The sequence below is a fragment of the Cydia amplana genome, chromosome 17, assembly GCF_948474715.1.
Source record: "Cydia amplana chromosome 17, ilCydAmpl1.1, whole genome shotgun sequence".
NCBI classification, from domain to species: domain Eukaryota; kingdom Metazoa; phylum Arthropoda; class Insecta; order Lepidoptera; family Tortricidae; genus Cydia; species Cydia amplana.
This window is the reverse complement of record NC_086085.1, coordinates 10113350-10125969: the sequence shown is the minus strand read 5'-3', so window position 1 is coordinate 10125969 and position 12620 is coordinate 10113350. Positions and strand designations below refer to the sequence as shown.

At 37.6% G+C, this 12620-nt stretch overlaps 1 protein-coding gene across 1 annotated transcript; it reads right to left on the bottom strand.

The window, feature by feature from the left end:
* Positions 1–4562: 4562 nt before the first annotated feature.
* On the bottom strand, positions 4563–5502 carry LOC134656072 (uncharacterized). Its single transcript, XM_063511590.1, has 3 exons — positions 5354–5502; positions 5153–5270; positions 4563–5074 (listed from the first exon to the last, which is right to left on the bottom strand). The coding sequence occupies exons 2-3, from the start codon at positions 5268–5270 to the stop codon at positions 4563–4565; spliced, it is 630 nt and encodes a 209-aa protein (XP_063367660.1). The 5' UTR covers positions 5354–5502.
* Between the last annotated feature and the right edge of the window lie 7118 nt (positions 5503–12620).

Sequence of the window (12620 nt, the reverse complement as noted above, 5' to 3'; positions counted from 1 at the left end):
AAAATAAATGGGAAAACATATATAAATCTGATTGATTCTTATGAATTAAGTACCAACATAAAATATTTGATGTGCTTTCTTAACTGAGCTGTGTCACCTATAACTCTATACATAATACAAATGTTTTTAATTGCTACTAGTTTTTATTAGTTTCTGGTTTGGACCATGCATGTTTGTCTGTCAAGTAGTAATAAGCCTTCAACATCCAATTTTGACTTTTTTAAGTAATTCTTAAGAGCTGGAAAGGGTAATCTTAAAGCATCCTGACGACCGGTCTGGCCTAGTGGGTAGTGACCCTGCCTGTGAAGCCGCGGTCCTGGGTTCGAATCCCAGTAAGGGTATTTATTTGTGTAATGTGCACAGATATTTGTTCCTGAGTCATGGTTGTTTTCTATGTATTTAAGTGTTTGTATATTATATATATCGTTGTCTGAGTACCCACAACACAAGCTTTCTTGAGCTTACCGTGGGGCTTAGTCAATTTGTGTAATAATGTCCTATAATATTTATTATTTATTTATTTATCCTCAGGTAACTTGTTATAAAAATGAATGCATTGCCCAACGAAACCTTTTGTACTTTACGGACACGAAACTTTCTGATAGCAAGCTTATTTTTATTTCTAGTATTAAAGTTATGGACATAATGTGTAAAAATCGTGAAAGTTTAAATCAGTGTTACTCCTTCAGAAGTCAGACGATTCTTGCACAGGTATAATGGCTAAATAAAAACAGTGTTGTAAGTTGTAACGTAACGTATAACAAAGCATAGGGCTCTCATTACTGAACAGGGCTAACGCCCAGTTTTCTAAAGCACGTAATATAGCACGATGAGCACCCCAGGAGCGCTTGTTAGCACCCTTACCTACGATCCAGTGCGGCCGGAACTACTAAAACACTACTGTATACACCTGGACTGTGGTCCAAGTCAGACGAGCTATGACTAGACATTATATCGTTCACGAATGAGTAACTACCTAATTTAAAAATTAACTATATCTTTTGATGGAACTCTTTCACTCTTCATCTCACTGATGATTATTAGTGGTAATTTACGAGGATATAATAATGGTTATTTTTCCATACAAACGTTCTCGCCATTCTCCTCTCTGGATGTTGGCCCTAGATGAGTAGGTACATTTTTATATGAGTTCAATATTACCAGTATCTGTGTCTGAAACGTTTTACTTTTTTTGATATTCTTGTTTTTATAAGAACTAGGTTACCTACTTCAAATTGCGCTAAAAACGGCCAAATAAATGCGAAAAATACAAAATGGTCAACAATAAACGCAGAAATCCAAACGGTCAGACACAGATCATTTCTTTCTCATTCCGTTCCCAAAATTTCGTTACGATTGGTTGAGCTTTGGGGGAGTAAAATGTCGAGAACGAAACCTCGATTTTTGAGATAAACGCACTGACTAGTAACCGCATGTCGCCTATGGTTTGGGCAGCGAACCCCTCGATGTCGCACACACGCGGCGTTAACGAACCGAACCCTGGAACAAATTGTTTTCTTTTTCTGCGCCAGCGATGCCATACGATAAACGAGCTCCAAGAATAACATAGTTGCTACGATACAAAATTTAATGTTTGGAATACAGCCTTAAAAAATAAAAGAACACGAGAGTAAAGGATGCCTCACGTTAGAACCTCCCAGATCCAGAACGCTTCGCTTTCTATAGAAAGCATCACGTGAAAGCATCACCTGTCTTAGAAAATGTAGAAGTCTCGGTTGCCTCGGCCTGGACCATTCCAGCTTGAGTCATCTTTAAATCTTTCAACAAAAATAATACATACATATGACCTTGAAAACTGCTAAATTCGCATTGCCTTATTGAACGTAAATGAAAGAGGAGCACATAACTACCTAATTACTCTAAATATTTTATTCATGCAACAACAGATAATAATGGTGCTAATAATAATAAGAACTTTCACTTTTATCTCCTGCTAGCCACGCCCCTTCGGTGGTAGTAGGTAATCTGCGTTTGCACATTTAATTCTTATGATAACAAAACAATAACAAATTCCTATAGTAACGGCACCAGTCATGGGACATTTAAGAGGAAATTTGGAGTATTTGTGATATTTCCCTGTTACATGTAAAAGTTCTACCGCTTAGCTTGTTAAAAGATGAATATCCTATCCTTCTTTCATGTTTCAGGCGTGTTGTATCAAAGATACTGCAGTTAGTTTCCACATAATTAATAAATTAAAAGTATGTTTTTTTTCTCCAGTCATGGACACCAAAGCTCCAGTAATGGAACCCCGGTAATGGACGTTGATCCAGTAATGGGCCCCCTATAATGGGCATACCCTATCAGTATAAGATATTGGAAAGGGAATAAGTTTTTGGAAAAAACTAGTTATTAGTCATTTTTGTCACCCGATTGCATTGTCATCCGATTTGCATACGTATCCAAAATTTCAACTCAATCGGAAATCCAAAAGGCTCAAATGCCATTTCCAAGATTTGAACCACACTAACTAATACAGGGTGGATTTTCTTTTTGGGTCAGTGAGGGCAGCTATCAGATCCCGTGCTGCTACGAGAAAACCTTCCCTCGATTTCAAATTAATGAAGATTGGCTCTTACAGATTTTGGAAAAAACATACAGGGTGCGAGGAAAAGGTAATTTCTGACAAACTTTTTTTTGTGCCAATCGATCCCATTCCTATTAAGGATCACTTGTATGGAACAAAAAAAAAATTCCGGCTAGAAAAGCCACAAATCGAGGAAAACTTTTCCCATACAATTTGTATGAAAATGAAAACTTTTATTTTTCACATGCTATTTTTGTATGTCAATCGATTCCATTCCCATCCAGTATCAATAGTTTCTTTGGGGTCAAAATTAAATTTCACATTTTCTCCATAGTAATATAATATAATAATATAGCCTCTTTATTCCTTAATAAACAAACATATCATTTCTTAATTAAATTAATATTTCATTTCATGCATTAGGTACTATACTTTACAATTACACATTATAATATTGCAAGTTTACAGTATAATTTATTTTCTTATTATTATTATTTATTTATTTTTATATCGAAAAACATATGTAGATTAATAAATTATACATAATTTATTTATTTAAATGTTTATATAAGGACCTCTCTACGAGTAAAGGCCTCCTCCATATCCTTCCAAGTATCTCTATCCATTGCTTTTGTAATCCAGTCCTTTCTAGCCGCTCTATCTATCTCGTCTGACCACCTCTCTTTCGGTTTTCTCCATAGTAAATGTATGGAAAAAGTTTTTAATAATTTGTGGCTTTTTAGTACATTACCGTAAGTTGACCCCAAAGAAACTATTGATACTAGATAGGAATGGAATCAATTAGCATACAAAAATAGCATGTGAAAAATAAAAGTTTTCATTTTCATACAAATTGTATGGGAAAAGTTTTCCTCGATTTGTGGCTTCTCTAGCCGGAATTTTTTTTTGGTTCCATACAAGCTTTTGATCCTCAACAGGAATGGGATCGATTAGCATCAAAAAAAAGTTTGTCAAAAATTACCTTTTTCTCGCACCCTGTATGTTTTTCCAAAATCTGTAAAAGCCAATCTTCATTAATTTGAAATCGAGGGAAGGTTTTCTAGGACCGTTTTCTCGTCGCAGCACGGGATCTGGTAGCTGCCCTCACTGACCCCAAAAGAAAATCCATCCTGTATACAAACTAACAGGGCAAGTTCAATAAAATTTTGTAAAAACGATATTAATTTATCCGAAGTCCGAGGAGACCTCCTGACATAGTTCGTACGAGTAACTACATTATACTTCTGTATTGTTTAAACATGAAATTACGCCATGGCAAGCATCATTATGTAAATTATCCCATCATAGGAGGTATGCAGTTTTACAGCTCCTATAATGGGATTGGGCAAAATACCACTATTTTTTATACATCTCTAGAGTCACAACATAATGTGTTGTATACCTTATCTCATGGTAAATGCAATTAACAAAACACATTCTAGTTTACACCAAGTAATAATTAATTACAATTTAATATATGAACTCGCCTCTCTTAGCGAAGTTGTTAAGAATTCTTACTGGTTATTTTTTCCAGTGACACGACAACTTTTGGGTTGGCGCCAATTTCTTAAAAAGTAACCGAAATTAATAAAAAGTCAAACTTAAACAGCTCTATGACTCTCATTTATGGTAAAATATTGCCAGTGTTTATAAACTACTTTTACATACTTATTTTAGAGGATTTGTGGTTTTATGTCCCATTACCGGTTCGACGTCCATTATAGGGTCCATTACATTATACCTGTTATAAATATGTTGCCATGGGTCTCTTATCTATTTAGGCCTAATAACTAGGTACGCCGATATCTTATATACTATGCGAATATGTAATTATATTATACACATGAGTAAACTATTATGACATGAAAGCAATGAAATAAAATGAATCATTTGTAGGAAACGTATTTTATTTACAAAATTAACAATGCATTATATAACTAGTTACTAGCCATATATAAAATATAACATATCCAATTAAAATATATGATGTAGAAATAATTTACAAACTTGCAAGTCATAATAAATACAGCGAAACGAGGTCTTCCTCAGTTGCCCACACGTGGAACTGGCTCAAAGATATCCGTGCGCCCGCAGTAGCATCCAATCTGCAAACAGTGGCCATCTCAGCGTGGTCTTCATTCTTCACACTTGGCTCCACAATGTCGCAGTATGATGGCGACGGCGTAGGATGCGGAGACGATAGCCCAAAGTCAGGTATTAACGCTTCGGGCAACAATGCTGGCGAAAGCCGTTCCTCACAAGACAACGGGAAAACGAAGGATTCGTCCCCATGCCATAATGCTTGTAGCTGGGAAGTCGTGTCCAGCATAGAATGGCACTGAAGCTCGGGAACTGGTCGTGGCTGCAGTCGCTGGCACAATGAGAACTCAGGATCCTGTGATGGACTCGGCGAGAAGCGCTTGCTGGGAGGACTCGACCAGTCACAATCCCCGACCTTCCTCTTCACAGGACATGTTGATGGCTTCGGATCTGGTTCGGCAGCAAGGCGTTGCTCCAACAATGTAACTGTGGAAGAAACAAATGACATGAGAACAATACTTATACTGCTAGATCTAGGTATGAAGACAATTTCATTAGTATTACTTTGAGACTCGAGGTTATCATTGCATTCTCGTAGTCTGTCTGCGTCCCGGTGGTTGTCGCGCATCGTCGATGTATGGAGAAATGCGATGACCTCAGCCAGCAAGTCCGGAACAGTCATCTGAAACAAGCAAGAAAAATATTAAAAACTAACCAAAGGATGAATAAACGAAAAACGACAAAAATATGGAAATCACAAGTTACAGTATCACGTAGACCGAGTGCTGACGCCAATTCATGTAGAGTATCCTTAATTTCAACTCTGCGCTCCTTTTCATACGCTGTATTGCGAGCTCGGCGCTCATCCTGAAAGAATTATCGACACATTAAAATAAATATAAGAGACAGATATACAAATATTAAAAGTATAATAGCCAGCAAGGACTTACCAAAGATAGAGGAACCCGATCTTTACCGACAGGCCTTCCACGCTTACGGAACACGACCCTACGAGATTTTATTAGATCAGACGACATTTTTCTAAGAAAAACAACAACAATGGAAAATGTGACTGAAAATTACTGTCTGACGTATCAGTAAGAAATATGTGTGAACTTAAGATTACGTGCATATTTATATAAGCTAGATTAACCCCTACCACTCGTCTTCATATAGCCACGCCCCCGAATTCACCAAATATTATTATTCCTCAACAATAACGTCACTATACACAGGTATATACTCAGAGTAATTATTCCTTAATAAATATGTGCTATTCTCAACCAAAAGGGTACTTACTGTTGGTTGTAATGTAAATAAGGCGCTATATTTCCACAAAGCTTCAATTAAAAGTCAACCTCACCGACAACCGACAATGTGGTACCTTTTAGTTGAAAACGTCACACATGTTCAAATACAAAACGATAGTGACCTACCTATAAAAAATTAATAATACTAACTTAGAGTCTGATATTTTGGAGTTTCTTAAAGTACAGCCAGCGTCACAAGTAGCGGATCAGACTATAATGCACTAAAATAGGTATCTACATTCTCACACAGCTTAACATACAGAGATATATGTCTCTGCAAATACTTTCGAACACGAACTGTAGAAATATACAGGATGCTTCCTGTAACAGGAGCAATAAATTAAACTGTAGGCTGTACTCCTCAAACTGACCAAGATTTGTTCAGCAACTTTTGAAACAGCCTTTAGTTTAATTTATTGCTCCTGTTACAGGAAGCACCCTGTATAATAGTATCACGCTATCGCCGCTATTAGCCACGCCCCGTATTTACTGTAGCGATAGGTAATCTGCGTGTGCGCAACCCTTAGATAATGTGATTTATTTCTCTTGGAACACTATGGAACATATTTAAAATCATTTCGAGTTACTTTTGATTTGACCCCTTCACGTCATGAAATCCAGGCAATCCAGCACAATTATTAAACCCCATTAGCTTGTCTAGATCTCAATTCTTTTGTCGGTGTAGTCGACAACGAGGTTTATTCTTAATATTGAATTTGGCTCTCATTTCACATTTATGTTTTTGATTTTTTATTTAAGAATATATTTATTTAATAAAAACACTTAAAATAAAACCTTATAAATAAAAAAATTGGCCTAGGTCGTGGTCGCTCGGTAGGGTACCCAGAAGGCTGGCCGCATTGCCCCGCTGGATGGCAATGCTGATCCGCTGGGCAAAATATTGGCCAGCCCTCTGGTCACCAGAAGCCTCTATAAGGCGCTTTGAGAGCTCCTTATAGAGGCTACGCGCGCTAGGTCCCCACGTTTTTGATGGGATTTAAATACCTTATCTTCGGCCACGCCCCCTATCGTCGGCGCGGCGGCGGTAATCAGCGTTTGCGCATTCCTAAGATAATAATAATAATACCTTAACACCAACTAAGTAATAATAGTACCTACATATCTACCTACCTGCTGTGTACAACTGGTACAACATACCAAACTATGGGCCTCCTACCTACCTACCTTCCTAGGTGCCACGGGTTTTTTAAAATTTCATGATTTATTTTTATTATTGAAGAAGAGAACATTGCCAAAGTTAAGAATTAACAAAATTATAAGTATGGATGCATCTCCTTGTGCTAGTCAACACAACCATAACAGAGTTTATGTCTTATTTTATCACTTACATACTTATTTTACAACCTCACGATTAGGTGTCACTAAATAATTAATGCTAACTCAAGGTACATCATTATAATTTTTTCGCCGTTCATAGGTTAGTAAAACTATGAATTCCATTTTTTTTCTCGATTTAAAACAATTTGTAAAGAAGAATTGATATAAACTTGTAGAGTAGTCCCAGATCACGGTTTAAGAATATACATCGTTATTAAGTAACTACCTATAAAATAAGTTTCAAAATGGTAGGTAAATCGCCAGTTAAGTACATAGTCCGGACAGTCCGGTCAGACAGCAAGTGAACTAGCTGAATACCAACTAAAAATAATTTGTATTATTTTTGTACTGGGTATTGGTGATTTATACACGTTATTGATATAAATAACCCATTTAACTGTTATTATTAAGATTTACTGATAATTGAATCTGTAGATAGTGCGTTACTTCGACTATAGTTATTTGTACAACAAGAGATCAAAGTTTGATATTTCTTCGAGTGCTTATTTTGAGTCCCGTGCAGGCGAAAGATTCTATAATAGATTCACGAGCGTAGCGAGTGAATCTAATTTAGAATCTTGAGCGTAGTAAGGGACTCAAAAGCGCACGAGATGTAAATAACTTTGATCTCGTGTAGTTCACAAAACTTTTCACCTCAGCAGTGAGAACATATTAGAGAACCCGAAAAATGTATTCCTTCTTCATCACTTACCTCTATTCACTCATGTTTTCTTAAGATATGCCAACAATTAAATTTTCACCTCAGCATCTCGAACAAGGGTACTTTGCTACTTAAAAACAGTGAGCAAAATCGAATTTTGCTCACTGAATGAGCAAAATCGCATTTTGCTCATTTTGTCTCACTCAGTGAGCAAAATGCGATTTTGCTCACTGTTTTTAAGTAGCAAAGTACCCTTGTTCGAGCTGCTGAGGTGAAAAATATTTTTCGTTATAAATACAATGTTTACTGAAGTAAACACGCTCACTGATATTATATCTAAGCTACTTATAACGCCAATAAAATTATGATAAAGAAATCTTTATTGCCCCAAAATTGCCCATCATGATAATAACAATAATAACTAGTGCAACTTTCACTCTTATCTCGCCCAATGGTATCGCGTTATCGCTGCTAGCCACGCCCCTTATCTTCGGTGGTGGTAATCTGCGTTTGCGCATCCCTAAGACAATAAATACCAGCGACATAACGAATTTGCCACATAATCCTATTACCTCTGACTCCGACTAGTGCCTTTAGTGATAAAAAATATAAACATGGAGAAAAAAGTAAACCAGAACGTCCTCCGCAAAAGGGGTAGACCCGCTGGTAAAAATAGAGTGCCCTTGTCTCAGGTGAGCAAATTAAATATTTATTGTTTTATATGTAAATATATGACACAAGTCAATTGATCTTATAACATAATTATATGTATATTTCAGACTGAACGCAGAGCTAGAAACGCGCAGTATGAGAGGGAACGCAGGGAAGAGATGGTGGATGCTTTCGCAGACTTGGCTGCGGCTGTTGGTGTCACCTGCTCCGTAAGTTTTTCGTCTAGCTTTGTACATGAAATGCCCTTGCTATTTTTGCAGTACATTCAGTACTACCTATATTGGCTATTATGAACCTTGTGCCTTCTTCGCAGGTTTCCAATGCACAACTTCTGGCAACAGTCATCACAGAGCTTCAACGAGCTTCACATGTCAAGCATAGCAGTGACTTAGACTCTTTGCGACGCTGTAATAAGAATCTTACGGCTCAGAGTAAGTTACCGTACTTTTTTTAAATATTGCCGTCTTGTACTTTGTGACTTATTTTGTATTAACGTATTTTGTATTTTTTTTCAGTTGAGATGTTGGAGCAGCGTCTTGCAGAATCCGATGAGACCGAGAGCTCAGAACACCCCACTCGAGGACTCACGAACACATCTCGACCAGTCAAGAGGAAGTGGGATGATTGTGAAGCGCGGGTGGAGGTTCCCGTTCCGAAGCGTTCCCCTCGAGAATACAAGCCATCGCTAGATTGTGCGATCAAGACAGATCGCGTAAATGAAAATCCCGCGCCAGACTATTTGCCGAAGCAAGAGTTCAAGCCGACGGATCTCTGGCTTCCAGTCGCAGCTGGATCACCTCAGCCTTTCTTGCCGATTCCACAGACGTCACTGGAGAGCAGCGCCTTTGACGACCAGGAGCGTGATGTCAACTATTCGCCTTTCGCGATGCCGCACATATTACCCGCTCCTGAGTGTAAAATAGAGGTTGAGACCTCTGAGTACCTTCAACCTGTGCAGCCTCCACCCTCGTTCAAGCAAGACCCCACGAGCTTCAGCGAAGAGACCAAGCATACACTTAATAATGCCTGCTTGCCGACGGATCCCTGGCTCTCGATTGCAGCAACACCGGATCAGGATTTCCTCGCTTCGAGAGAGTCACCAGTGAGCAGCACCTCTGACCAACAGGAATGCGATGTCGACTATTCCGCCTATCACTTCGCCGGGCCGCAGGTTCCCACACCCGAATATCGGATAGATACTACGGTTGAATCCTCGGAATACATCCATCCTGTACAGCCATACACAGAGGAGGCGTACTGCCAACCATTACCCTGGATGTGCCGCTCCGGCCCTTCTTCACCGGAAGAGCAGTTCTCGCCATCTCAGATTGCTGGGACACACCACGGATTTTCGTCTCCGCAGTACCACCCCTCCGGTCCTTCGATGGACCAGCAACAGCCTCCTGTCTATGAATTTCCTGTTCAACCGAATGTCGTCGGCAGCGTGGAGTTCATTCCGGTGCATAGGAATTCCAGTCTACGGAATGTAAGCGGCGCCGAGCGAGATCCTCGTCGAGAATGCTTTCTTTCTCCTGAAAATCTGATCGCGATGTATTTGTCACCTATGGACCCTGCAATATAGATTAATCCCGCAATTCTCGCATTGTTTAGTCATATTAGTGTTAAGGTTAGATTCATTGTATTTTGACTTGTAAAGAAGTTCCTGTAATTAATAAAGTAGGTAGGTAAGTACTATTAATTAATGTTTATTAACTAAAAATAGTTACGATCAATTTTGCTTTTACGTATAATTTAAGCGACATTCAATAGTACGATTGTAAATAATTAAATATTATTATTAATAAATGTTTTAGTCAGTCTATTCTGTTTTCATTGTCATACATACTTACTGCATATATTTATTAGATAGTACCTAAGTACCTAACTAACATAGTTCCTGTCCTGTTAGATTGGTACCTAAGATAGTCTGCCCAGGCAGCACAAGGATAATTAGCGGCATATTAGGAATCATTGTTTTTTACAGTGTAAATAAATATATTTTTTATAAATACGTAATACTTATTCCAAATAAGTACCTCTCAAACAAAACAAAAACCTAACAAAACCTGCCTACCTACATAAAACCTACCTAACAAAACATAAAGTTGCAATGATAAGCATACTCATTTTAGGTACCTACTTACCTGCTTTATTTATTATGAATTATGATTCACAAGTATTTAGCCGAATGTAGGGATAGTTTTAACAAAATAAATAATGGAAATAAATCTAACAACTAAGTAGTACCTATATTATTCCAAATGTTTCGCAGGCTGACAATTCCACCATGATAAGAACAATTATAACTATAGTGCAACTTTCCCTCTTATCTCGCCCAATGGTATCGCGTTATCGCTGCCAGCCACGCCCCTTATCTTCGGTGGTGGTAATCTGCGTTTGAGCATGCCGCATAAAGCCCTTGCTACACGGTCGCCGACAAGCCCCTCAGACCGCGTGGCCTTGGTCTGGACGGACCGTGTAGACAGTTGTTTCCAACAAAATTTGACCAAAACTGACCAAGGTCAGACCTTAGTAGAGTTTGTCAAAGGACTGTCTCATTTCAGACAAATAGAGATACCTTTTTATATAGTCCGTCAACCAAATCTTGTCAGTAGCAATGTAAAGCAAACTAAAGTAGGGCAACACTCAAAGAGCAGTATTGCGTTAAGAAAAGCAGCAATGTATATCGAACCAACAGATTTTTTTTTCCGCTGAGCGCGCCCTGCGTACCTACGTCAATTCAAATTGTCACTCGCGGTTTATTGAAAAAAATTGAAACATGGACGGGCAATTTAAAAGCGATGTTAAAACAATGTTAATTAAAATGATGAACAAATTTGAAGATATCAAAAACAACTGCTTATATTCTCTTTGTTCCCTATCTATGTCTTCTAAGTTTACTAAAATAAAATCATATCAAAATGCAGATAATTAGATAGTGCATATATTTCTTATTTACAATATAATATGCCACTTGTTAATATAAATTAGTGTACTGTTCTGGATGAATATGACATACCTGTGTAATTTTTTTGATTGGTATATATTGTACAATATACATATTAAAAATAAAACAACTGATATTTGGGTGTTTATTTAATTTAAAGGTAAATAAGATAAGGGTCACTTTTCGACTTGGTTGCGTTGTACACGTACATAAACCGCCATAGGTAAGTATTGTCTGAAAAGATACTACCTACTACGAACGCCTTATATTGGGCAAGATTTAATCCTGCAACAAACATGTATAGATTAGGTAGATATTGCGAAAGAACGGCGATATAATAATGGCTCTTAATACTGTTTAAAAGGTTTACCTTTGTAAATAGTCACAACTGATTGCTGAAAATATTTGACATGTGGGCCTATGGACGGTTTCCAGGACACAATTTATGGTCTTGTTGGATAGATTTAGGCATACGTTTTAATTTTATTTATGCCTTTTAACCCTAAAACAAAAAAACTGAACATAATCTTAAAAGTTCGAAAGAGTTCTTCCAATACTTGTCATAACCTCAATTTTTAGTAATGTTTACCATCAACGAGCATGATTGTACATTGTAGGCCCCTTAGCTTTGCTTAATCTTATTTAATGTATTGGTATTTAATGGTGACAGCAGAAATATCTCTTGAAACAGAAACGATTCAGAATGAAAACCAAATGAAAACAAATAAGGTGACGGCTGTCATTCACGATCCACATTCCACAAATCCACAGATAAAACACAGATGACACTTTTATTTATGGAATTATTTGAACACAGTGTTGCTAACCCGCGATTTTTCAAATTTGCCGCCTTTTACTACTGACAAGATTTGGTTGACGGACTTTACTATCTTTATCTTACACTAGTACTAGCACCCAAAAGAAAAGGATGAGTATAGTTTTTTTGGTTCTTATTTACTGACAAATTGGTTTGACCAACTATACATGGCAGTTGGAGCAATGTTGCCAGCCCTAAAAATATTACGTCATTAAACTATACGGAGGCCTTTTTGACTTAACCCTGTTTTTAATTTACCATGACCCCATCGTATGTATATGTACCTA

What these genes read in the sequence shown, in the direction of transcription:
- LOC134656072 (XM_063511590.1), bottom strand. Translation starts at nt 5,270, where the DNA reads ATGACTGTTCCGGACTTGCTGGCTGAGGTCATCGCATTTCTCCATACA. An exon ending in TGATAACCTCGAGTCTCAAA is followed by an intron (nt 5,075 to 5,152) that starts GTAATACTAATG and finishes TTTCTTCCACAG; the next exon opens with TTACATTGTTGGAGCAACGC.